The sequence below is a fragment of the Jaculus jaculus genome, chromosome 4 (genome assembly GCF_020740685.1).
Source record: "Jaculus jaculus isolate mJacJac1 chromosome 4, mJacJac1.mat.Y.cur, whole genome shotgun sequence".
NCBI classification, from domain to species: Eukaryota; Metazoa; Chordata; class Mammalia; order Rodentia; family Dipodidae; genus Jaculus; species Jaculus jaculus.
In genome coordinates, this window is record NC_059105.1 from 117,879,210 (window position 1) to 117,905,610 (window position 26,401).

The window sequence follows — 26,401 nt, forward strand, 5'->3', positions numbered from 1 at the left end:
GGTGCCTTTTAAGTCTACGTCAGTGACGGGCTCTTAGGAGCCTCTGGATCTCTGTTTTGGTGGGTGCTGAGTGTCCTCGGCGTCTGTCTCTTGGTGGTGCTGTTTTGGCCCGACCCTGAGAGGAGGAGGGGCTGTGTGATGGAAGATAGCCTCACGCCTCGCCTTGTAGGGTGTGGAGACTGAGCAGTTAGGCACAGCTGGTAGTAAAAATGTCGCGTTTTCCAGAACCGAGGCCTTGCGGGCCTCACTGCTCTTATACTACGCTGCTCCCCAGGATAGGGTCTTCAGGCGTACTCCAGTCCCTCATCCTCTCCGCCCAGCATCACCCCAGACGCCAAGGGGGCCAGAGAACGAGCCATGACCGCTGGAAAGGCCTGGGGTGCTCTGATACCCACCCCTTCCTTAAAAATCCAGTTAGATCAGGTGGCCTGAGGGCATGGCAGGTGAACCCTCCACCACTGCTGGGCGCTTAGTAAGCCAAGTCTGATCCAGGGAGCAGCAGTCTGCTCAAGCTGCAATCAAGTGTGTTTTGGGGGGCCTCACTTCAATGGTCTCTGTCACTGGGCGTGGGTTAGATTCCTCCAAACCCATCAGGGGCACTCAGAAATGAATCCAGGCTCTGCCTGTTGTTTTCCTCAGGAACATCTGGACCCTGTGCCACTCCCTCAAGAACAGGGAATTACAACTGACTGGGTGGCAGTGGGGAAGTTCCTCCTCTATATGATTAGTGTAGTGAACACACACACACACACACTACGACTCGTATGTTTGAAGAGTAGAAAACTAGAAGTAGTTTCTCCCCGGAAACTGGCTGGGAGCTCCCTCATTACCCTATCACCCTTAGGCTGCTCTTCTGGTAAGTCCCCTCCTTTGGCCTCTCACTCCCCGATTACGTCCTCCAGAATTCTGGGAAGACAAATCCCTTCTCTTCCCCCTTGACTTCTCCCACTGGCCAGAAGCCAAAGCTGGCTCCCAGGGGTTGTAGCTCTGGTCTGGTTCCCAGCCCAAGACACCACTGTGGGAAACACTGGAGTCTAGGCTGTCCCCTCCAGAGAAGGCACAGGCAGGCACGGAGGCTGCTCTGGAAGGAGTGGGGGACTGAGCCAGGAGGATGCAGTCCATCCAGCCTTATCCAACCCAAGAACAGACCTCTTGGTCCCGTAATGTCTTTTAGTTCAAATGTCTTAGGTCTACCAGAGTTAAGTTGCACTTTGTCCATTTTATTCGTCAATATAAAAATACTCAAATATTTACAACAAATAAATATGCAGGAACACAATAAGTTACACTGTTAGGAGCCCTTTTCCTAGAGCTGGAAGAGGCTATGCCAGTATCCACAGCATGCCCACCTTCTCCCTTCCCTCCCCCCACACAACCTTTCCCAGCCCTGCCCAGAAGAGCACAAGTAGAAATACCATTGAACCCAGGGACCAAGTGGGAGGCCCTGCCCACCCTTCCCCCCACACAGGAGGCTCCATCTCCCTCCCCCCACCCTGAAAACATTCACAGCCCTAGAACAGGACTAGGCCCACCCTGAGCCCTGCACTCCCCCCCCAAAGGGGGCACAGCACCCTGCCCATCCCACCCCCATATATACACCTGCTGCCCCTCAACTTGGGACAGGTAGGGGTAGGAGAGGCAAAGTGGTACGACCCCCTTCCCCTTCATAGCTTCAAAAGACTCACCAGGAGGACCCCAGGCCAAGGGAAGACTGGACAGACAGGAAGGTTATGCCACACACACTTACACACACACAACCAACACACAGATACACAGACACACCCACATCATGAAACTTCTGTCTTGAAGTTTTGGCTGCTGGGGTCCCACATGTCCAAGATCCACAGAAGAGGGCGAGCCTCCTGTGAGGCTGATGCCCTGGTGAGCCACACCAAGTGGCAGTGCCCATGCTGAGCAGGTCCTCATGGCCGGGCGGGTGCTGGGCATGCCCGTCCTAGGCAAAGCAGGTGCCCGTGCCATGTCCCTGAGGTAGCTGGTGCCTGTGCAAAAGTAGGAGTGCACCTCCCATGCACCCCCACCGACCGATGCGGTGGGGGCTTCCCCTCATACTGAAGACTCCTCCGGGTTGGAGTCAGGCAGTGGCTGGCGTTGCTGCAGTTTCCTTCTCAGTTCATCAGCAAGCTCAGGCAGGGGATGCCCGAGCCCTCCCCGATCCTCACCTCCTAACTGTAAGCGCACGTAGCCATTGGCATTTGAGTTCCGTCCACCCCCCAGGTGAAGCCGAGTTGGAGAAGGCAGGGGCTGCCCAGGGATGCCAGGAGGTGGAGAAGGAGGCCCACCCCCAGGCTGGCACCGAGCGTGTCCAGGCACAATCTTGAGGGAGCCATCCGAGTAGTAGTAGCCAACAGGATCCCAAAGTTTCTCATCTGTTTCAGGGCCAGGATGGAAAGGAGGACTGGTGGGTTCCTTGGGCAGCTCAAGGGGATACACCAGGGTCCTTTCAGCTGCCTTGGCACCTTTTTCCAGCTCTTCCCGTAGTCGTCGACGTAGTGACAAAACCAGCAGAAGCAGCACCAGGCACACGGCCACCAGAGCCACCACAGCTAGCCATACGAGCCCCAAGTTTTCCAAGGGGGCTCGAGCCTCCAGGGTCACCGAAGGGCCTGCCACAATAGCCACAAGGTAGCCTTCTGCAGCCAGCTGTGTCCCCTGTTCCTCTGAAAAGCAGTAGTAGGCCCCGGCATGACGAGGCTGGGCAGCCATCACCACCAGGGCCTGGAGTCCTGTATCATAGAGAAAGGAGCCTGGCTGTTCTGTTGGCAGGTCCCGGCCTCCAAAGGTCCAGCGGGCACGAGCCAAGTTGGAAGAGAGGTGGCAGGGCAGCACTAGGTCCGTGCCTGCTACCACTGTGATGTTTTTGGGAGTGAGCCTGACTGCAGAGGCAGAAACAAGAGAACGGAAAGTTAGCACAGGAAACCCAGGGCCAAGCAAAGGGTACAGTGCACAGACTGGCAATGGTTCTGGGCCTATTCCAAAAGGAGGGGCCAAAAAGAAAACAGCTCACCATTCCTAATGCCACGCAGGTTACAAATACCAGAGGTGTCCAAGACTGTCACATTCTGAACCAGAAGGGATCTAGTGGAGAAGCAGGAGATCATCAGCCGTCTGACTCCACCTATCCCGCCCTCCTCTCCCGGCCTTGGCACTCACAGACCCCAACTCACCCAGAGTGGCCCCCCACAGCCACACAGCGACTGGTGTTGGCATTCCAGGCACAGTAGGGGTCCCGGGCGAGGACACAATCTGCACAGAAGCGGTACTTGGCACAGTCGGCTAGGGGCAGCTGAACCAGCTGAGATCGAGAGCCAGTGAAAAGCAGCTTCTGCAAGAAAAGCAGGCACAGGAGGGTGGACAGAGCCACACCTGTGGGCGCGACAAGTAGCACTGGCACAGCTGAGACTTATGCAGGGAACAAGAGCACACGAACTATACCCAAGGAGCAAGGGTGTAGACAGAGCTGCAGAAGGAAATCCTGGGCCTGAGGGATTACTGAGAATTTAGAGACAGCACAGCCTAAGCACCTTAGAGACATGACCTTATTAGACAGGCCGGCAGACCTGTGAGGCTGACGTCTAATCACGCTCGCTCACGCGCACACAGTGCAGCAAGCACTCTCCCAAAGCCCCAGTAGCCTGCACAGTAACACCAGCACAGCCTAAGGTGTTTTCTTCTGTTTGAATGGTGACTGCCAATCCGTGTGTTTATTCAGCCCCACACTTTCTTGCTGCCATTATTCCATGTTCTGGGAAACAATTTTGAGTCACAATAGCTGGTAAAAGGCAAACAAATGTAAGTCCAGAGGGGTGTGCAAATACACCAGCAAAGAGGTTTGCATGAGGGTAAAAGAAAATGCCAGAACTTGAGGAAAATGGTCAAGGAAGTAGAGGAACAGGTTCAGAGAGTCACTGGGACTGAAGAAACTGGCAACCCATTGCAAGGGCATCTTGAACCTGACAGCTTGAGAGGTCTGGCCAACAAGTGCATAATCCAAAAGAGGCTGCAGGTAGAGCCACCATCCAACCTGGAGGTGTCTAAGGAAAGAGTGAGGGCAATTGCCAAGGCCAGATTCTGGGAATGCAGCTCCATAGGGACCCAACCCTTAAAGCAGGTTCAGTTATATTAGGGCTCTTACTTCCCAGAACTGAACAAGCTAAGGGAGGGGTGTTGAGCTGACCAAGCACATGAGCCCAAACAAGGAAAGCAGAAAAGACTGCAGTGAGACAGTGTATGGGGCCTGCCCTACTACCTTGCTCGGAGATAGCACCAGGCTTTCCACAGGTTCCTGATCAAACACCTGCAGCTCCTCGATCAGGTGCACCCAGGATCCCAAACTCACTGCTTTCAGCAGCCAGCCATCTCCTGGAAAGGTGGTGGGGTGGGGGGGATAATGAATGACAAGGCATGAGGCCCTGTAGCATCTCTATCTCCCTGCCCTTGGGCACACCCAGGAACATACCTGTGCCAATGAATAGCACCGTATAGGTGGCTCCGTCAAGCCCCAGAACTCGGTCAGCCACCAGGTGTGTGAAGTTAGTGCTCTTCTTCACAAACAAGGGGCGGCCCCACTGAGGCCGCACCTGCTCTTCTAACAGTGGGTGCTTCTTGATGAAGTTGAGCGTGTTGTCAGGAAGCTCCAAGGAACTGGCATAGCCATTGCGGCGGTGCCAGTTGTTGATGCACTGTGTGGGGAAGGAATATAGAGGTGAGAGCAGTCAGCTGGGCGAATGGGCCCTAGAGCTGGTGATGGGAACACATCCCTGCTCCAGAAAACTCACCGAACCAGGGCGAGGGACAGGGACCAGATCAGTATAGCGGCCCCACTTCTGAGCTTGCTCACGGTACTCCTTGTAGGGACCCTCAAACACCCGCTGGATCTCTTTCAGCTGGTATTCACAGACTGCTGACAGGTCTGTATCGCCCCTGTTGCAGCAGATGAGGGACCACAAACAAGTGAGGTCCGGTGCTCACCTTACACCAGCTCTCAGGCCAGTAGTAGGAAGGCAGGGCTCAGTGCAGAGGTCATGGCCATGAGAATGTACTTGTGGCTCTAAAGTGTCACCTGGGGCACAGAGCCCTGCCCCTTCCCCACGGAGCTTTAAAAAGGAGCAGGTGCCCAGTATTCTTGGCCACCTGACACTGACCAGCTGAACTTCCCCAAAGTCCCATGCAGGCCCTCACACCCACACACCATCCCTGGTCTGACCACCTGCTCCTTCCCACCCCCAGCTATCCCCAGGGCACTCACCACCGTGCTTGAAAAACCCCGAAGAAGGTGGTGTTGTGCCAGGAGGCACCCTGTAGGGTGTGCACCGCCCGCAGCTGGTTGAAGTAGAGCTTCCAGTCAGGAGCCGAGCATGTCAGCCGCGCCTTCAGGAATGTTGTCCACTTCCTCTGCAGGGTCCGTGCACCCCCCATGTCACTCTGACAGATGGCAAGAGGACATAGCTGTCAGTCCCTGTCAGGCCAGCAGGGCTCCCAGGGCCCGCCACTGTGGCACTCAGTACCTTACAGACGCGGGCTACACGAGCCACCACCTGCTCGGCATAGCAGTCATACTCCACGGCCCGCTCACTGAAGAAGAAGTAAATCTTGTCATCGTCCCCAGAGAAGCTCTCCACACTCTCAGGAACATAGGCAGAGCCTACGAAGTGGGGTTCTATGACAAAGCAAGGAGGGTCAGTGGCAGAATTCATTGTCCTCACAGAGCCTCTTATTCTTGGCTTCTAAGCCCCACTCCATAGCTCACCATTCAGCCAAAAGGCCAGGTACTCAGTCTTTATGGGGTGGTGGGGCCCCATGTTACGTAGGATGACAGGCTCTGTGCCCAAGAAGTTGCTAAGTGTGGCAGAGTATAGCTCACCATCTAGGGAAGACAGAAAGAGGGTCAATCAGACCCTCCAAGGACAAGTGACCAGAGTGTGACTGACCAAGTCCCAGATAGCTCGCTCCATCCTCATTGGAGGTCGCTACTTACCCACAAAGAGGCCAGTGTGGCCCTTAGCTGGGTCATAGGGACACTTCCCCTTCCCGTCCTCAAACTCTCCACGCTCCAAGGTGAAGGTGAGCATGTCCTAAGGGCAGGAAGACAATGAGTAGAGGCAAGAGTCCTGGGAAGGAAGTGTGAGGGGCTGGAGACAGACAGGTAGGGGTACACCCAAGGAGGGAACCAGCACTCACAATGTAGGTGCACTTGGGCTGAAAGGCATAGGTACCACAGACATACAGATGGGAGGTGTTGTATGGTTGTAGGAAGCGAATAAAGTTGAAGCACTCTGTCTGCAGGGAGAAAAGTGCCCAGTCAGTGAGGGCTGGAAGGCCAGAAATGAAGGGTCACAAGGGCCAAAATGGAAGAGGGGCCAGCACTCTGCCACAGGCCTGACAGAAGGGCTGTGCCCCAAGTACCCACCTGGTTGCTCTTCCCTTTCTGTATACACTCATTTTTCTTCTCAGCTGGGGCCTCCCAAGAGATCTGGGGACAGTGAAGGACGTATCAGAATGTCACAGGTACAACATGGGTGACATTCAGTGTGAAGATCTGGTCCTCATCCTCTGAGAAACCCCAAAACATCCCACCACATCAAAACAAGAGTGCCACAGCACAAAGGGAAAGCAGCTACTAATCTATGGGAGAGCAGTAACTAGGCTGAGGGACAGCCTGTTCAGGCCGTGCCCCTGGATCCTACCCTCTCTAACCCTGTGTGCCTCCCGCTGCCCCACCTCTCACCACTCCTTGCAGCTCCAGGGCCTCCACGCTAAAGGCAAACAGGGCTTCGCGGGCCCCCACATATAGGACCCCAGAGTGTTCCGTCAAGGTCAGGGTCAGGAAGTCCTGGATGCCTGTGTGGGAGAACCGCCGCACCACAGTGGCCAGCTCTGCAGGGATAAGGACAAGATGGGCTGAGCAGCCTGTGGGTGGTGGGCTTCCCTGAGGTTCCCAGGAACCTCTAGGATAGGTCTTCCTTTTTCCAATGATCTCTTGGACGTCATTATCACTGTTCACCACCACAGTCAGCACCTCACATGCAAATGACAGCCAAGACCCCGTTGTCCATAAAGGGTATTTTCTGAATAGCTTCTGGCTCAACAGCTCCACCCCACCCAGACTTCCTCGGCCTTCCTCAGCCTGGGAGGAGGCAAATCCGGGCTGGTAAAGGAGGAAGGAAGGATATCTCAGCCACAACTTCCGGCCAGAGGAAGCCATCTGACTGATGGCTTTCACTCAGGGTCAGCAGCACCTCTGACAGAGATCTGGACACTTCCCCCACCCTGGCTTCCTTGGCTGCTGTTTCCTTCTTCACTCTGCTGCTTGCTGCCACATCAGGGTCCAGCCAGATCCTGGTGGTGAATCCAGCAGGGCAGGAGACAGAACAGCTGTGCCCATTACTTGTCTAAGAAGCCCTTTGCTCTAGCAGGTGCCAACCCAGGGTGCTAGGGATGTAAGCACAGATGGCCCTGGGACTAGTAGGGGTGGCAGGAAGGGAAGGGGAAGGAGTTAGGGCTGGGAGGCTAAACAAGGAGGTCAAAGGAAACCACAGGCTCAGAGACCAGAGATTATACTGAAGCCACCTGGCAAACACAGGGCACAACCATCCATACAGTCACGTGATCCCTGTCAGACCTCTAAAAACCTGCCCACTTGTCACAGGGTTCCCTCAAAGAAGCCCTCAGCCTTTGGAGGCAACGATGGGCTCGAGGTTGGGCCCAAGCTAGTACAGGAGGGCTTTATTAGCTGCAGAGTGCAGCCTGTGGGAGGTGAGCTCATCCCAGGTCCCTAGAGCCCGTGGACGATACAAACACCTGACATCACCTCTTCATACAGGTGTGTGCACAAGGAGCGACATCTGGTCTACTCTGGCCTGGCCTGTAAATGCATGCACCCACACAGACCCATCCAGAGCCACCAGAAGGCACAGTGCTGGTACAGCAGGGAGGTCCACTAGGAGAGATTGAGGAGCCTCTAGGGAAACAGTGCCAAAAAGACTGGGAGTGGGGTTAGGCTTACACCTACCTGCTCTAATTCAGATTTGTCTCTCTAGGTTTCTAAGTACTAGTGATGATTAAAATGAGGACTGGGAGCATGACTCAGAATGACTCTCTCCTTTATACACCAGGGCAGCCAGGACTGGACTGGGGGTAAGAGATACTCCAGAGCTAGCTAGCTTAGGTTCCAGAAGAAGGCAAATCCCAGGTCCTGACCTGTACCAGTTCTGGACCCCAGGGGCCAGCCACATTTCTTAGAAAACCACAGCCACACAGATGAGAATAAAGCAATGCACGCTTGGGAGACTAATTCCCCAGCAGCCTCCCCTCCCTTCCAGCAAGCAGTCCCCTTCCCCCAGCTGCCCCTTTTGCCTTCCTCTGGCCCTCTTTCCAAGGCTTCAGGCACTCACCCCCAAAAGATACTGTTTTCCGGGGCACAAGGTTCCACCACACATCAGCTCCAATGCCCGGGCCCCACAGCCCTGCTGCCAGCAGCCAGACAGCCCAGTGTGGGGCCATGGCACACGCCAGAGATCTAAACTCCAGGCCAGCAGCCCTGCCGAGGGAAAAGACATGGTAAGCATCACAGCCCCTAGGCCGTGCACACAGGGACGCCAGCACAGGACACACTGCAACAAGAATTCTTCCGGAGCCCCTGGAACTCCCCTAGTCCCCTTCTTTGGAGGGAGGACCTAGCTCTGGCACCTGGTTCCTACCTCCTGCAATCTCCAGGTCTCCCTGGGGAACAAGGGAGGAGCTGAGTCAGCGGTAGGGGTGGGCAGTCATCAAAAAGCCCTCTATGGCCATCCCCACTCCCTTCCCTCAACAGGAAGTTGTGCAGAAAAACCAAATTAAAAAGGTAGCCCCCCCCCAGCCTACGAGCCTAAAAGGTTAAGGTTTTTTTTTTGTTTTTTTTTTTTAAGGTTAAGAGTTTTTGTTGTGTGTGTGTGTGTGTGTGTGTGTGTTTTAACAGTAATCCCAAGAAACAGGACCTGCTAGCAGTGAGACTCTCAGGCCAGCCCTAAGACCTTAATGGGGTAGGCTGTTGGTTAAGACCCCCACTGGGGAACTTGGGGCAGCAGACTCCACGCCGCTGAGTACTCGGCCCCAGCCAGTCCCCTCCCCCAGAGCAGACAATAGCCGGGCAGAGCCCAAATCCCGTTCCACATCACCAGGGCTGGAGTGGGAGTGGGGCCGGGAGGCGAAGGGGCCCAGCTTCCCGAGGCCCCTTTGTTGCCCTAGAGGGAGGCAGGAAGTGGGTGGATGGGCGTGGAAATGACCAGGGCCCAGTCCAGTTCCCAGCACAGCCTCCTAGGAGACACTAACCCTCGGGATGAGAGGCAGCGGGACCCCGAGTCGGCTCGGAGCTAATCGGGGATCTCCCGGTGGTGTCGGTAGCGGGGGCGAGAGGAGGTGGAAAATGTAGGAAGCCCGAAGGGGGTTCCTCCTGGACCACAGGGGAAGCACGCGCTTGGCTCGCTGTCGCTGTACTCCCCCTGTTCTGGGGAACCTTCCCAACCCGAGGACTGCGTCCTGAGGGACCCTGGTCTTGGCAGACCAACTGGACTAATTTCCACTGTTTAGTTGTCTAGGCCGGGTATAAAGACACAGAAGCTGGGAACCTCACCCCCAAAAAGCGTCCCTGCTAAGGTCCCGTCCAGGTCCCCCAACCGTGGGTTGCTCCCCTCCCCCAGCTCCGGGGATTTGAATGCAAACAAAGCGGCGGTGCTGGGAGCGTGGCGAAGCCCGGGCCTGCGGACGCCCCCTGCCGGCCCAAAGCCCCAGCGCGGGAAGGGTGGGGGACGGGGGCTGCCTTCCCCCTCCGGCGGTTCCCCAAAACATCCTCAGCCTCCTTTTACCCCTTACCCCAGGCTCGGGTAGGACCCTGCAGCGTGCTCCAAGAATCCGCCTGCGCAGCGGAGCTTCCACCCCCAGTTCCTCCCAAGGCAGGGGGCACTGGTGGCCAGGGAAGATGGAGGGGTGCGGGATCCAGGCTTTCGTTCCCACACCTTGACCCACCCGGAACAGCCGGCCGTACACCGAGGCGCCCCAGTGCGGGACAGGGTGGACTGGCTCCGGCCGGGGGCCTGTGCCAAACCGCCTCCCCAGCCTTACAGTCGGGCGAGCGGGCGGGGGGCCACCGTAGGGAAATCCGATCCCACAACATCGGCCTCGGTCCAAGCCCGCCCCAAACTTTCCGTGGGGGCGGGGGAAGGGGGCAATTCGTGAGCCTGGTCAAGATCGTGGCAGCGTGCCGGACAGCACGATGGTCCACATAACCCCCAGCCCTCTCCCCGACACCGGTCCGCCCCTTCGGCCGCCGAGGCTGCAGGCGCTGCGTGCCCGGCTCCTAAGCGTCCGCGATGGGCACAGAAGGCTCCCGGGCCGACAGCTGTCCGCAGCCGCCCCTCCCTACTCCTTCAGACGCTATCCATCGCGCGCGCAGCAACCCCGGCCCAAGCAAGGGGACAAAGCGGGGTCCCCGCGGCTCTGGTCGCGCGCAAGCCTGGCCTCACTCACCTCTTCTGCGCAGCTCGAATCCCTGGGCGCCGCCCTCGCGCTCGGCTCTGACCGAGGTCCGCCCCTGCCCCCGCCCGCCCTCGTGCTCCCGCCCGCCAGCACGACTCCGCAGCCCTTCGGCCACGGTCCCCCGGTCCCAGTATGGCTCGGCGCCCCGGGGTCCGGGCTCCACCGCGCCGGGCGCCGGCTCTTTCTCGGGCGCTGTCGCCGCTCTCCGCCCCCAACCCTCTGACGTCAGGCGGGGGGGGGGTCAAGCGGTGGCCGGGGGTGGGACGAGAAGACCCGCCCAGGAGGGGGCAGCGACCCGTCGCGACCTGCAGGCTCGCGTGCCGGGAGACCGGGCTCTGGGGCCCCTGCAGCTCCGGACGCTTAGCCGCCCAGTGCCCGGAGTTAACCGCGAGGGAGGTGGGGCGAGAGAGGGACCCCGGGCATTGCCACGTGAAACCACACTCACCTGGTCTTTCTCAAGTGTTTCTGTCCTCTCCTCCTACCTCCGGCGCGAGGGACTCAGGAAGGACTGAGGGGCTCCGCCACGCTCCAGTTACAGGAACCGACGCTGCCCAGCTACTTTGGGATGCATATCCAAGGAAGGGAAGCAGGGATTGAAACTGAAGCTTTTCTTGGGGGCGGACCACAGTAGTCCGTCTTTTGGTCCCAAATTCTGCCTCTTAACACCCACCAGGTTGCCCTCAGGCTGGAACAAACCCTCAAAGGCCGGAAAGACGCCCCCCCCCCCCGCCCGGTCTCCAGGCAGACATTACCCCCAGGAAAAGACCCTTGGATCTGCTGGAAGGCCGATTAGAGCCTTACTGGTCAGATGAAAGGGGCCCAGGAGAGCCACGCTGAGAACCACCACCACCTTCAGAAGCGCCAGCCTCCGCCCATAGCCGCTCCTAGAAGCAACTTGTAGCTCTGGCCACCTGGGCGGTGCTGGCCTCCTTCCTGCCAGCTGGTCCTCGAGCTGGACAGGTGGACAAAGGAACTTCAGGGAGGCTGCCCAAAGAGCACCTGGCGACAGATGCAACCCCAGGCTACAGTCAAAGGGCAGGGGTAAAGGGGCGTCTGGGCCATAGGCTTTTCTGGTAACTAAGCCAGGAGGCAGTCCTGGAGTGGAGGAACACTTTGGACCCTGTCAGCAGATCTGGAGGATAAATCAGTCCGACAGCAGCTTTTGTTCTGGGTTAAAACTTGGCATCTGAAAAGTGGAGACCAGAGAAGCAGTACAGATAATTGAGAAAAGCAGCCTAGTTTGGTTTCAGTAACAATTGGGTCTTTGCTGGAGCACATAAAGGCCCCTTCTCCTTCCCTGGCCAAAGCCACATTCCCAGCTCCTTTCCACTAGGAAACAAAGCTGTGGCCTTGGAGATGCTGGAGATAGGAGGCAAGCCAGATAACAATTACCAGGGGTGGGCAAGGAAAGCGCCTGCCTGCTGCATCTGGCAAGGGAGGGAGCCCTTGCAGAACCCTCCTACCACCTCTTGATGGCTGGCCTGTGTCCATCTAAGCAAGGCTGAGTTGCTGCATTGATGCCCCGTATTTGTTCTGTGATTTCTGTTTTATAACCCGCTGTCATATTTCATCACTCCACCTTCATGACACTTAAAAAAGCTGGTATGGCTGGGCGTGGTGATGCACGCCTTTAAATCCCAGCACTTGGGAGTTAGAGGTAGGAGGATTGCTGAGAGTTCGAGGCCACCCTGAAACTACATAGTGAATTCCAGGTCAGCCTGAGCCAGAGCGAGACCCTGTGGGGGAGGGGCGGGAGGGAGGGAAAAAGAAAGCTGGTATGGACAGCCCTGGGAGGCTGCAGCAGGAGGATCATGAGTTCCAGGTCAATTATTCTTGTTTCTCACACTTTAGCAACGATATACCAAGACTAAGAATTGGATCAAATTCACATAAAAAAGCAAAGTCAGAATTTTAAATGAGGTTTTGAAGTGATGGAAGGAGCCTATGGTTCCATGCTCCTGGGGAGGCTGAGGCAGGAAAATTAAACCTATGGATTCAAATTTGGCCTAGGCAATCTAGTGAGACTGTGTCTCAAAAAAATAAAGCTGAGTGTGGTGGCATATGCTTTTAATCCCAGAACTCTAGCGGCAGAGGTAGGAGGATTGCCGTGAGTTCGAGGCCACCTGAGACTACACAGTGAATTCCAGGTCAGCCTGGGCTAGAGTGAGACCCTACCTCGAAAAACCAAAAAAAAAAAAAATAATAATAATTAGGTTTGACTTGGTGGTTTATGCCTTTAGCTCCAGCACTCATTTGGGAAGCTGAGGTAGGTGGATCACTGAGTTTGAGGCCAGCCTGGGCTATAGAGTGAGTGCTAGGTAAGCCTAGGTGAGACCCTACCTCACAAAAAAAATAAAATAAAATTAGGCCTACAGACTCCCAATTCTGTCTTTTCAATCAGTCACTATGTACCTGGCCAATGCTCACTTCCTATTTTTCCTTACCTTCAAACCATGCCCCCAGGTTATGAGGGTTACTAGGTAGAGACCTGAGCACCTTGGCTCTATCTTCAAGGTGGCCCTAGTGGAAAGTTTCAAAAGGTGGTTTGGTTTCACTGACAAGGACAGTGTTCTTCTGTACCTCAGTGGCAGGTACCAGGGTCCCTCAAGCCAGGGACGATGAAAGCAGAAGTGGAGAGTAAAGGAACCAGTGAGCCCTTCCTCACCAAGGCTCCTCAAAGGGCAAGCTCCACCCCATCCCTGTTCATTTCCTCCTGTATCCTATTCATTCCAGGCCTTCCCCTTGGGTAGGTGAGCAAAGGATAGTTTCTTTGTATGACTACTTGCTCATGATTCATACTTTTTTTTTCTTGAGGTAGGGTCTCACTCCAGCTCAGGATGGCCTGGAACTCACTATGAAGTCTCAGGGTGGTTTTGAACTCATGGCGATCCTCCTACCTCTGCCTCCTGAGTGCTGGCAAGAAAAATAAAGATCCCTGGATCTTCCAAAGAAAGTTTTGCCAGGTCCGGTGCTGCACAGGATTGCTATGAGTTTGAGGCCAGCTTAGGGTAGTGCGAGAGACTACCTTGAAAAGCCAAAACATAAAATAACTATTCCAAAAAAAAAAAAAAAAAAAAAGCTCATACATCTGTGTAGTGTCTCTAGGGACTGCCTGGCATAGCCTACGGAAGGCATTCACCCTTAGGCCTTAATTAAGTTGGAGAGACCCTACTTCTTGCCCCTTTTGCTTTAACTTAAAGGCTGTGGCCAAGTAAGAAAAACACAAAGAAGATGTACTAAATGCCTCTAAAGGGTCTCCAAGCTCCTATGGCTGGTCCAAATCTTATCTGGAAGACAGACTGCTCCAAACACTGGTCATGGGCTCTGGTGGTCTACTTTTCTGCTACTCACCCACCCACCACTCTTCAGAGACAGCAATCTGACAAGACCGAGGCCCAAAGTACACATGGGGGTCTCTACAAGGCTACCTGGGCCACTTCCCAAGGAAGTTAGGAGCTACTTCTTCCTCACAGGTGGGGAAGTGAGAAGACTGAGGTCAGCTACCTTTCAGGGAGCTTTCTGAGGCTTGGGGACCCAGGGGCCTGGGACATAGGAAAAGGACTTCCTCTGAAAGGCGAGTTATCAACGCTGTCCACCTGGGAAGCCTTTCCCTTCCCAGCCCTTCCCTGCCAGCATCACCAAAAGGAAGTAGGAAAACATCCGTCATCACAGCCCCGGATGCTGCTTTTCCAGTGGTTCTCTCAGGATATCCAACGCCTTTTCCCAGGGGCTTAAGGTCAAAGACCTGGAAGGCAAATGGTGAAATTGCCAGCCTTGCTCCAGAACTTGAAGAGACCGTTTCTAACTGATCCCCAGCCCAGTTTTAGAAGATCTGCTCAGTCCTACATCAGCTAGTCTCAGAGCAGGCCCATTACATGACCCAGGGGATAGTGTCCACCCTTGAGTGACCTCATATAGCACACCTCTCTACTCAGGTTACAGCCAGGCCTCTGGAAGGGACTGAGTTGTCACCAACACCTCTTCTCCTCTCAGTAGTATCTATTTCTCTCTTGGGAATGAGTATGTTTGTGGAGCAAGGAGGCAAAGCTGGAGAGGACAGATGGCTACAGGGATGGACAGTTCTAGTTCTTTCTCAGAGCATCTTCAATAACTGGAAACTCCCCAGTTCAGTCTCTCAGGTCTCCCTACTCCCTCTCTGCCCTTGGCAGTGAGAACAAAGGAGGGAAATTTCAAAGGTGATTTCCAGAGCAAATGGAATACTGGAGGATTAACTGTCAGGATGTGCAGTGTCAAGCAGGGGTGCCCCAGGGAGGGAGAAGATGACTGGCTTCCTTAAGTCTCTGCCTTCCTAAAGCCAACCTGATGCTGCTGGGCTGCAGGGGTTACCCCGGCCAAAGGGACATGTGGCACAGCCAGAAAGAGAAACCAGAACTCTGTCAAGTAACAGAGCATCCAAATCACCCTGGCCCTGTAAGAGTTTCTTCTACTTCTCATTTGGCAAAGACGCTGAGACAGAAAAGAAGTCTTGTGTGGTACCCAACACAATGTTGATCCTGTTCCCCGTCCTCTGAATAATAGATGTCCCAGCCTCCTAGCCTTCTGGGGACCCAGAGAAGGACACAGCTGTGTCTGAAACAGGCTGTTGCAGTCATGGTTTGCATTGCTGGTAGAAATCACCCAACCAAGAGCAGCTTGTGGGAAAAAGAGATTTATTTTGGCTTACAGGCTCAAGGGGAAGCTCCACAATGGCAGGGGAAAACTATGGCATGAGCAGAGGGTGGACATCACCCCCTGGCCAACATAAGGTGGACCATAGCAACAGGAGGGTATGCCAAACACTGGCAAGGGGAAACTGGCTATAATACCCATAAGCCTGTCCCCAACAATACACTCCCTCCAGGAGACATTAATTCCCAAATCTCCATCAGCTGGGAACCTAGCATTCACGACACCTATGTTTATGGGAGACACCTGAATCAAACTACCACACAGGCCCAGAAAGGAATGGGGTTAATTTCAGGTCCATGCCAGTTGGCCTGAAGACCCTTTTGTGGAGGATATGTCTCAACCATGGGACATATAAACAGAATAAGTTGTACACAGTAACCATGGGGAAGTTCCATCCATGGATACCAGGGTTGAGCCACGAGTGGGCATAGGCTGATCTGACAGGGTAATCTTTTGCTACTTCCTGGTTCCCTCTTGCACCTATTGTGAAATCCCATCCCAACCCAGAAAGAGCTAGCTGGGGCCACAGACCAAGTATGGATTCTCCATCAGAGAACTGAGCAATGAGAAAGTGGATACCCAGGTCACACTTGCTCCTCTTGGGAGTCAGGTCAAAATCATCCAGGTACTCCATTAGGGATTAGGATCCAGGAAACTGATCTAGGGCAAGGCCTAGAATCCAGAACTCTTATGGACAGTTTCCCCAACCCCCACCTCTAAGGCTGAGGGGTGGATTTCAGAGCCTAACAATAAATAATACATAATTATAGTCCCCATCCAGCAGTTTGCTCTGTATAACCTCCCCAGCGGGGGTGGGAGGTGGTCCCAGACAGGATCCAAACAAAGGTCCCTCACCCTAGTACCCAGGCTCCCACAACTGGACAACTGGAGCCACAGGGTAACTGCTTCTCCAAGGGGATTTGCAGAGCCCTAAGGTGCAAGGGGTGAGGCCCAAGCACCAGTCACCTGACCTTCAAAGGGGAGACAAGCAGAACTAGCTACTGCAGAGGCAGAGGCATGTCAGGCTGGGCTCTGGGCATAAGCCCTCAGGATAGGGATTGAAGGAAGTCTCCTAAACCACTGGTGCTGAAATAAGACTTTAATGTGCACAAAGGAACCTCACATTAGTGACTGAGAGAGAAAGGAAGGGGTGGTGGAGAGAACAGTCGCCAACAGGGAGGTCCCAGGAAGCCAGAGTGACAGAAAGGCCTTAGGGAAGAGGAGATAGTTGGGAGGGGTGGGGATGCTGAAGGGTGGGGCAGACAGGGAGAGGTGGACTCCTTTGCTGGGCAGTGACTGGACCTCCTCTGGCCTCCATTCTTTGTCTCCTGCAGTTCTTTTCCTGCTGACTGCCCCTTGCCCTTAGCCCTTCAGATGTCTTTCCAAGGACTGAAGTACTGGCCCTGCAGCAATGAGAAAAGTAGGCTATGATGACCTGTTCTAGAACTACTCACTGTCCACAGGCCCCCTGCACTCAAGGTGTCCACTTAACATCCACCATAGACCTCTGTGCCAGATGCTGTGAGATGAAGACACTTAAGTCTCCAAGTGTATGAGTATGACTGAGTATGCACACAGGTCATAAGGCCAGTTCTCTGCTAGGGCCCCCAGGAGAATGAAAGGAAGATGGTGCCTGTACATGCTCAACAGCAGTCACTTCCCCTCCTCTTCAGGACAAGCACAAGGCTTCCCACCAGAGACCAGTGGGATCCAGTTCCTGGGAGTTCTGGGTGAATTCTGTATTCCAGCTTTTCTGAGGGACTTGTGAAATTGAGCCCCAAACCACAGCCTGTGGCCAGTGTGTCAGCCTCAAGTCAGAGGTTAAAGGGAAGGACACGGCAGTGGGAGGCAAGCTAGGAGCAGGGAGTCTAGCTATCTCTATCAAGGCCTAGGGTTTAGGGGGAGACCAGCAGGGTGCTGCTTGTTGGAGAAATGGAAGCTGGAAGGGAGGTGCAGGTGAAGGTAGTGGTGGTGGTGGGGGGGGGGTTGCTCTGTTCCAGGGACTCAGGCAGTAGAGCAGCCTGGGAATGTTACTCAGTGGAGTAGGAAGCTGAGGTCTGCAGGACAAGTGGACAGCTGTTACCACTGATGTCCTTTCCTGGCCCTGCTCAGCAAACTCATTTCCCTAGGACTGGTTTTTCTATATGTGCCCAAGAACAAGACTCCCTGTGTATCCCCCTCTGTACCCTCACACAGGGTCTGGAATTAGGAATGATAAAGGTCCTCTGTGGCATCTCCACCCTCTACCACATGGCCCACTCCACCTTGTCCCTTCAGAGCTCAGCAGCTGCAGCAGGGATGGATGTACTGCTGGCTCTGCCCAGCCCTGCAACACTGACTACTCCCCTTCCCTCCAAGGTTTGGGGGGGGGGGACTTAAGGGGCACCACCTGGGGCTGGCAATGGGCCAGAAGATCCTGCCAACGGATGTAGGTCTGGGTGGCCAGGTCCTTCAGTTTGGTCCGATGCATGGCCTGAGGACTCTCCCGGATATGGGTGCTAATGTGGCGATCCAACTGCATGCACAACAGCTGCAGCTCACCCTGCAGAGGCGGAGGCCACAGAGAGGGTGTGGCACAGGCCAGTCCAGGGTGGGTGGGGCAAAAGAGAAAATCAAGTCAGAAAGGGAGGGATGTCTAAGTGCTAGGAAGCTGGGCATCAATGGAAGAGGGCCAGGACAACTGCTGGGAGACAGGTCAGGATCCCCTGGGAATGGCTTATGGAACATGGTAGAAGGAAGAGGCCTTGGTGCCCTTTGACACTCTTTCTTGGCATGTTACCCTGCAGTTCCTAAGGGAGGACTGGCTCCGTTCTGGCTGGTCCCACATTGTTTGGTGGAGTAGATGCAACTGAGCACCCTGCCGCCCTCCTTTAACTCCAGCATCTTCGGAGACTCACCCACTGGTCTGGAGTAATGTCCTGACCGCTGACCACCACTCCAGCCAGTGACAGGAGGCTGTGACACAGATAGCAGACCTGGAGAGACAGCATAAGAGGGGTGCTTTCTTAACTCATGCCAGGCTTCTGCAGATTCCTTACTCTCAGGACATGATAGGGGAAAAGACAGTTTCCAGGGAAGTATGTTCTAGGAGGGCTCTGCCCCCTTCACTCAGAGCTGTGAACTCCAATGTTCTCAGTGATGACAGTCTGTACCCCTGCCTTCTGAAGAAGAATCTCTGCCATCCAGAAAGCCATACTATCCCAAGCCTCATCCTGGGACTCCAGCTGAGGATGCAGAGTGGTCCCAGTTCAATCTGCCCTTGTGGATACTAGGTACCTTACTCAGCTTTATGCCACCTCTATGTCCCATCTTCATGAACTCAGTCCACAGGCTCACAGCTCCTAGTTGGATAACTACCTACACAAACCCATCAGCAACCCTGACTGAGAGCATGGAAAGAGAGGGCAGGAGGGGTAGATTGTTTGGTATGAACATGTGAACACCCTTACCACCAACTCCACCCTCACTCTTACTATTGGACACTTTAGAGGTAAAAATAGGACAAAAGCAAGGTGTGGCAGAACATATTCACAACCTCAGTACTCAGTACCACCACCAGAAAGAAAGAAAACACACACACACACACACACACACACACACACACACACACACACGGAAAAGACAAAAAGAAAAGGAAAACAAAACAGGACAAAGGCCAATTCTATCTGATCAGAGAACAGATTGACCTCAGGGCACCCTTGGGCTCTCTGCTAGAATCCATTCATTTAGGGAATACCTGTCTCTTATGTAGAGAAAGTAAGCTTTGGGGAGCTCCCCAAAGGTAGATAGAGCTCCTGATACCAGCCAGCTTGCAGCTTGCTCCTGGCATTCTAGACTCCTGTCTGTGGGCACATGCAGGTTTACATGCAAGATAAGGAAAGTGGCCAGGGATCTGGAACCTTGCAAATTAAACAGCCTCAAGGAGAAAGAATGGGAGAGAAAAGCCCTAGGGATTCCAGAAGGACTTCAAAAGAACCTGAGACCCTCAGCCTCTGGCTTCCTTACCCTTATAATCTTGCCCTTTTGGATCACCGGGTTGGTGCCCAAGAAAAAGCTGTAGTTTCTTTGCTCTGACCCAGGAAACTCCCAAGAACCATTGCTTAGGGCGCCTGACAGGGCACCATGGGTTGATTTCTTCAGAATTAATATGTGGTGCCAAGCCCTAAGCAGAGATGTTGCTTTGCCCAAGATCCTTCAGCAGAGCAGCTAAATCCCTAGGAATTCTGACTCCACAGGCTAACAAGATAGGGGGTATACACTGTCAATAGAGAAGATTTAGTGGGGGTAGGGTAGGCCTCCAGGAGGGCCACGCTGGAGTGGGTAACAGCCAAGCTCTCCAAAAGTGGCTCCACCTGCCAAGTCTCTAAGCTACTGTGTGCTGAACTTCCCAGCCTGCAGCAAAGCAGCTTTGCCAGCAAACTATGGCTTCCCTTGGTCATGTGCTCAGTGGTTTATTCCTTTCCTCCAGCCTGGTTGATTCTATCCAACTTTTGTGACTCCAGCAAAAAGCTCACTGCCCACTTTTTTTCTGCAGGATCAGGCCTGTGGACCTCAACTGTCCCTTGACTAAGATACCATCTCACCTCTCAAAGGGAGGAGGAGCTTCAGGACTGCAATGATTTGCTTAGTAACAAATCTCAGCTTCCCCATAGACCAGGAGAAGAAAGGGTCCTTCTAGTTTTGGAGGGACTGTGCTGGGGCTGCAGCTCAGTACCAGGGAGGAAGTGACTAAGTAAGCCAAAGTAGGCCTCAAAAGAACAGGAGGGTTTGAAGTAAAGATGGCCTGCGGGGGTGGAGGCCACAGATTACACCACCAGACAGGTCCTAAGGGCTGATGCAAGAAACAGGCAGGGCACCCAGAGAACTGATTGGCCAGGTGGCTGGGTAAGAGAGGGGATGGTTTGGGGTCAGGGCTGGCATCAGAGAGTGGTGGAAGGGTTATAAAAGAAGGTAGCCATACAGGTGGGCTGACACACCGGTGTGAGCATGTTCCTGCAGTCTCTGTGTCAAAGGACTGCAAGATGTAGTCCTTCATATTCCTTTTGACTTCCTTTCATCCCCTCCCCCCACTTCTCCGCTCTGGGGTCTCTGGTTAGTATGTTAAGCACACTATCATTGAGCTGCATCACCAGCCCACATCTTCCTTTTGTCCACATTCAGAATATTTCTGGTGGCTAGGGATGTAGCTCAGTTAGCACAGTGTTTGCTTAGCATGCACAAAGTTCAATCCCCAGCACTGCCACATGCAGTATAATGATTTAGGTTTATAATCCCAGCACTGCAGAGGTAGAAAAAGGTGGATCTGAAGTTCAATGTCATCTCAGTCTGGGCCACATTCTCATAAAAAGAAAAAAAAAAAACATTATTTCTGTATGATACACATACTTTACTAATAGAATCATAATATAATGGATTTCTGAGGCAGGGTCTCATATGACACACCTCCCATCTCTTCTCACTTCCCCAAGAGATGAGAGAGGGACTCTTTCCATTGTGACAAAGGTTCAGGCCTGGTTCTTTCTGATTCCACTCCTCTGTGGGAAGGTCAGAAATGCAAACCATGAGTAGGAACTGGAGACTTTGGGCCAAGAGCAGGCAAAACAAGAGAACTTTCTTCTAAAATGCTACCACCACAGGCAGTCTGCTGTCAGTTTCTCTCCCCACCCAGTTGCAACTTGTAGGTGAGGTTTCTGTGAAGTCTGTTACTTAGTGGCTTAGAATATACTCTCCTTTGTTGTGATCTCTTTGGGGCCAGTTGGAAAAGAGATCACCATGGTGCAACAGTTTTGATATAAGTGTCATTTTGACGTTTTTTTCTTTGGCATTAAAAGTTTTGGGCTGGAGAGATGGCTTAGCAGTTAAGCGCTATGCCTGTGAAGCTGAAGGACCCTGGTTCGAGGCTCGATTCCCCAGGACCCACGTTAACTAGATGCACAAGGGGGCGCACGCATCTGGCGTTCGTTTGCAGTGGCTGGAAGCCCTGGCGTGCCCATTCCCTCTCTATCTGCCTCTTTCTCTCCCTCTCTCTCTGTCACTTTCAAATAAATAATAAATAAAAATAACAAAAAATATTTTTAAAAAAGTTTTTATTTGGGATCTCATCCACAATCTATAGGCATGAAAATGGAAAACAGCACAAAATACATTTGCGGTACAAACTAAGAGCACAATTTTTTTTTTAAATAAAAATAAAGAATAAAATGCCACCACCAGCAGGCCAGGGGTACAGAGCAGGCATGCAGGAAAAGCAAGGGGTTATTCTAACAGGATACGGAGTGAAAGGGCAGATTTGAGATCTGTACTTCTTGCTCTCACAGTGACCAATTAGTAAACCTGTTCTTGTCCTGGCTGGCACTACAAAGACTCAGCACTAAGTAAAAAGGGGTGGCCAGGGGAGTGGGGTATGTGCTATGCAGCCCTTGCCAGCTTGCCCCTATAGTCTGGGAATATAAGGTAGCCTTTCCAACATTCTAGAAGAGGCCCTTACCGGTCTCAATGTGTCAATGTGTAGGTAGGTGCTGTTTGTCAGTGTGGCCCCAGGATCAGCCCTCAGCGGCAGTGGGGGCTATGTTGCTCAGGTCTTAAAACTTTTTTTTTCAAGGTAGGGTTTCACTGTAGCCCAGGCTGACCTAAAATTTACTATGTAGTCTCAGGGTGGCCTCAAACTCATGGCAATCCTCCTACTTCTGCCTCCTAGGGCTGAGATTAAAGGTGTGCACCACCACATCTTCCTGCTCAAGTCTTAAACTTAGTTTGGAGTAGCCAGCCGGCCAGACCAGTTACGAAGTCCAGCTCCTTCTGCATGAATATGAATCCAGGCTGGGAAGCCACAAGGAAAAAGGGAACCCAGGAAAGCTTAGCCAATGACATGAGGAGAAAGACTGAGGGTGAGAAATGGAACTTGTCTGGACGACCCAATGTAGACAAGACAAGTCAGGACCATCCCTGGGCCACACTGCCAAGAAGGCTTTGCTTTCACTTCCTGGGTCTCTCCCCAGAGTCTGGAGGCTAGTTCTTCCCAGAAGTAGTGCAACATGCCTCATTCCTCCCTCCTTCCTTCTGGGAAAAGACACAGGGATGAGGATGTCACACAGTTCATGGGGCTTGTCACCCAAGCAAAGGAGGAGCAGGTGGATGGCTTTTGGTTCTACACTAGCTAGTTCTGATCTCAGAAATCACTTACTAAGTCTCCTGGGTCAAGTGAGACCCATAAGCAAGATTTTTGTCATGAAATAAAAGGCAAAAATGGGTGGGCATTTCCCAGGAACATCATCCTTCAGGAAATTCCCCTCTAGCTGATGCCAGGGGAACAGGCTATGGACTGTGTTACTTATGCCAAAGGGTAGATAGGAAGAGGGAGTTCCTAGGAAGTCATAGGCTCTAGCACAACAGGAGGATTTCTCCCACCACAGTACTCACCAAAGATGTAATCTCACCCTGGGAAAATCTCCAAATGGAGCCCTTACCCTGGAGCATGCCAGGCAAGTGTGGACATCAGACTTTCTGTGGGCAAGAGGACTATGTGGGAGCAGGTCAGCCAGGCTCCGCACAGTTTCTAGGTAGCAAGGGAGGACCGAGGCTGACCCAGGAATACCAGCTAGGGAGGATGAAGCTGACCTCATGGGTTGTGATTCTCCAAAGCACACTGTTAGGGACCAGAGCAGACCTAAGGACCACCAGGACAACAGAGCTATCTTTTTTGTTCTGTCTGTCCACATCACAGGTTCTGAATGTTGGCTACTCTGAGGAATATACATTCAGGCCAGTCTTGAAGACCTGGAAGCCCAGTCCAGCATGGTGACTGACCCCAGGAGAATTGTACACTAAGGTGCCATCCTGCCCCATGTAGGTCCTCTCAGGGACCAAATATAAGAATACGTGCCAACTGGGCATGGTGGCATGTGTCTTTAATCCCAGCACTTGGGAGGCAGACATAGGAGGATTGCTGTGAGTTCAAGGCCACCCTGAGACTCCATAGTGAATTCCAGGTCAGCCTGGGTGAGGGCAAAACACTACCTGAAAAAAAAAGTATGTGCCAATGATCAGCTCTAAAGTCAGTCTCATCTAGTAAGACTGAAGCTGCACTCATTTTCTAGACATAGTGAGAGCTGGGCATGCTTCTTTCACCTTTGAAATTCAATTTAAATATATTACACCCTATTGCATCCTAAACTACTTGACATGTAGAAATGGCCGACTGACCCCTACTTCTCAGCAGATGTGGAAGCTAAAACTTGAATAGGTCCTCGATGTCCAGTAACAGCAAGCCTGGCCAGAGGAGATGTATGGACTCTCACCCTTTAGCAAGACAAGCTCCCTGTATGTGTGTGTACATGTGCATTTGTGGGCTTCCCTCTCAAGAGAGCAAGGGTGCTTGGGCATCCAAGAGACAGGACACAGAAGTCATACCACTTCTGGGGTGAATGGGGACATCCTTTTTTAATTTTTAATTTTTTAATTTTTTTTTTAAATTTTATTAGAGACAGACACAGAGAGAAAGACAGATAAAGGGAGAGAGAGAGAGAATGGGCACGCCAGGGCTTCCAGCCTCTGCAAACGAACTCCAGACACGTGCGCCCCCTTGTGCATCTGGCTAACGTGGGACCTGGGGAACCGAGCCTCAAACTGGTGTCCTTAGGCTTCACAGGCAAGCGCTTAACCGCTAAGCCATCGCCCCAGCCCGGGGACATCCTTTCAATCCTGTGTGCCAAGGGCATCGTCCAGGTGTTCCTCCTGTGGCTGAGCAAATAACAACAATCATTAGTACTGAGTGATCCTAAGTAGGGCTACTCATAGGCCCCAAGCCAAGAGCCTCAGCTTGGGGAGAGAGCCAAGACTGGTGAGTCCACCAAAACATAAGATCAGAGGGCATGTCATTTTTCTAGACGCATATCATCTAAACCCTGGTACGTAGCATCTGCCATCATTGATCTCTAGGATGCAAGTTCTTTCCTGTCCCCATGAGCAAACTGCCAAGATCTAGTCCCCTTCCCAATACAACTCTAGTTCCAAGGTTACACTCTCTGACCTTGGCCTTGGCAGGCAATAGAGCAGCAAGCAGAGGGCTGCAAAGACTGGCACCAAAGAAAAGCCAACTTTTGAAGTGACTCTGCCCAGGACAAGGGGTTGTCCATTAGTCCTAGAAAGAAGGAAATAATGAGGACATAATATTACTAGGAAATGAGGAGTGTGACATAACATCTCTTCATAGCCCAGGGTCCCTGAAGACACAGGGCCAAGAGGCCAGAGAGTAGACACCATAGGTATCCCCTAGACTCACCCCTGGGTATGCTAGGCTAAAAACCCTCATCTGTAGATGAAAGTGGTGGGAATGTAGGTGGGTGGAGTCCTAAACACAGAACAGGGGTGAGGCCACTTTGGGGTGATGGGAGACAGGCTGGCAGCATCTGGACAGGAACAGGACTTCCGGCTCAGCTGCTGGGAACAGCCACTGTTTGGAAAGTTGCTCGCAGGATCCCAGCTGAGTGAGAGGCAGGAGGTTTCTTCCCAGACTTCTGGAGGATCTGGAACGCCCATGTGCACCCTAACTGTCCACTTCCTCACAGTATGAGCCCACATCTGCTCTTCTAGCTTTCCAGAAGCCGAGTTCAAAGACCCCAGCCCCTGCCCCCACAGTGGAGTCCTCTTCAAAGCTCTGTCCCAACCTTGAGTTTGGATAATAAGGGACCCAGGCTCCTGCAATGAGTGTTGAGGATGAGGTGCGAACTGGGAGGCCTTGGCACTCAGGCAAATGAGACAACAGCAAGGCTGAGGGCATGTGCTATAGGGCTGTCATCCCAGACAGCTGGACTTGGTACTGTCTCTTGTTGAGGGAGGAAACAAGTGGCTGTGATATATCTGTGAGAGTGTGCTTCCACCCAACCTACCCTTCCTCTCTAGCTTCCTGCTGGTGGTGGGGGGCAAGTGAGATGACAGGCAGCGATAGTGACTCCTCCTGTTCCTCCAGCTAGGACCAGAGATCCTGATCCCTTGGGGATCTAGAACTGAAAACCCAGCTCTGCCAGTGACTCAGAAAGTGATGGGAATCTCCATGTGTGTGTGGGAGGGTAGGCGTGCATATGTGTGTGTGCACGTGAGTGTCAGCATTTGGGTTTGAGTGTGTAAGCATGTGGGAATTCTATGAGGAGAAAGTGAAAATAGTATGGTATTGCACAGAACTCTTCAGAGAGGTGGTTTCCTTAAAGCCCATGACTGAAGATCAGGGTGTTCTATGGAACACAAAATTTCTGGACCTTTGTTAGAGTATCCCAGCTTCCTATTCCCTATACATAGGCCAAGTTATTCCATTGTGGTGTCTACAGTGTTGACTCCAGCAGAGCATGTGACCTGGACCAGCCAATGACTGCTAGCTTAGCTAAATACCAGGCTTAAGGATGAGGACATGGTTCAAGCCAAGCCAGTGCAACTTGACTCTGGGACAGAAGCTCTTTCTTTTCCTCTGGCCAGGGTGGGTAAGGAAAGGAGGTCAGCTTGGGGTTTCACATATAGCAGAGGAGAGCATGCCTGGGAATACACAACACAGTAATGCTGTGTAGCCCCTGGGTCCAACTAAGCCTAAGGAGCCATCTCAATGTGATCAGGATTTGTATTTCCACTTAAGGGAGGCCTAGGGCTGCAGAGATGGCTCAGCTGTTAAGGCACTTGCATGCAAAGCCTTCTGGCCCAGGTTCAACTCCCTACCACTCACATAAAACCAGATGAAAAAGGCATCCTAGTGCACCTGCACACTACGGCATACACATGTTCATACACATAATTAATAGACAAATAAAAGCTAAAAGCAAAGCCAGGTGAGGTGGTGCACTACTGTGATCCCAACACTTGGGAGACAGAGGTAGGAGGATGTCAGTGAATCTGAGACCACCCTGAGACTATACAGTGAATTCCAGGACAACCTGGGTTAAAGTGAGACCCTACCTTGAAAAAAAAAAAAAAACCAGCCGGGCGTGGTGGCGCACGCCTTTAATCCCAGCACTCGGGAGGCAGAGGTAGGAGGATCGCTGAGAGTTCGAGGCCACCCTGAGACTAGAGAGTTAATTCCAGGTCAGCCTGGACCAGAGTGAGACCCTACCTCGAAAAACCAAAAAAAAAAAAAAATCCCTCAACTGATGAGTGGATAATGAAGATATGGCACATTTATAAAATGGAGTTCTACTCAGCA

At 53.0% G+C, this 26,401-nt stretch overlaps 2 protein-coding genes across 8 annotated transcripts in view; both read right to left on the reverse strand.

Annotated features, from left to right (window-relative positions):
- Positions 1-1,498: 1,498 nt before the first annotated feature.
- Sema4c (semaphorin 4C) lies at positions 1,499-11,110 on the reverse strand. Of its 5 annotated transcripts, none has more exons than XM_045147874.1 (15): positions 10,976-11,109; positions 8,412-8,557; positions 6,746-6,894; positions 6,428-6,490; positions 6,199-6,297; positions 5,996-6,092; positions 5,768-5,884; positions 5,526-5,677; positions 5,267-5,442; positions 4,797-4,941; positions 4,478-4,700; positions 4,268-4,380; positions 3,186-3,343; positions 3,026-3,096; positions 1,502-2,894 (listed from the first exon to the last, which is right to left on the reverse strand). In XM_045147874.1, the coding sequence occupies exons 2-15, from the start codon at positions 8,518-8,520 to the stop codon at positions 2,065-2,067; spliced, it is 2,502 nt and encodes an 833-aa protein (XP_045003809.1). In that variant the 5' UTR covers positions 8,521-8,557; positions 10,976-11,109; the 3' UTR covers positions 1,502-2,064. The 5 variants fall into 5 exon arrangements, with proteins under 5 accessions (XP_045003807.1, XP_045003810.1, XP_045003809.1 ...); XM_004669806.3 differs by lacking the exon at positions 10,976-11,109 and adding an exon at positions 10,522-10,582; XM_045147873.1 differs by lacking the exon at positions 10,976-11,109 and adding an exon at positions 9,868-9,998.
- Positions 11,111-16,501: 5,391 nt separating this feature from the next.
- Positions 16,502-26,401, reverse strand: part of Fam178b (family with sequence similarity 178 member B) — a 117,866-nt gene continuing 107,966 nt past the window's right edge. For all 3 annotated transcript variants that reach the window (XM_012951501.2, XM_004669805.2, XM_045148134.1), the window contains 3 exons: positions 18,117-18,194; positions 17,609-17,761; positions 16,502-16,622 (listed from right to left, as the gene is read on the reverse strand). In XM_012951501.2, coding sequence (XP_012806955.1) covers positions 16,590-16,622; positions 17,609-17,761; positions 18,117-18,194 — 264 coding nt within the window. In that variant the 3' untranslated portion in view covers positions 16,502-16,589. The remainder of the gene's footprint in view (positions 16,623-17,608; positions 17,762-18,116; positions 18,195-26,401) is intronic.

Coding starts and splice junctions, on each gene's coding strand:
- Sema4c (XM_045147872.1), bottom strand. CDS start 10,168: ATGTTGTGGGATCGGATTTCCCTACGGTGGCCCCCCGCCCGCTCGCCC. Junction 5,885..5,995: donor CCACACTGGCCTCTTTGTGG/GTAAGTAGCGAC, acceptor TGTCTTCCCTAG/ATGGTGAGCTATACTCTGCC. Junction 4,701..4,796: donor CTGTCCCTCGCCCTGGTTCG/GTGAGTTTTCTG, acceptor TTCCCCACACAG/TGCATCAACAACTGGCACCG.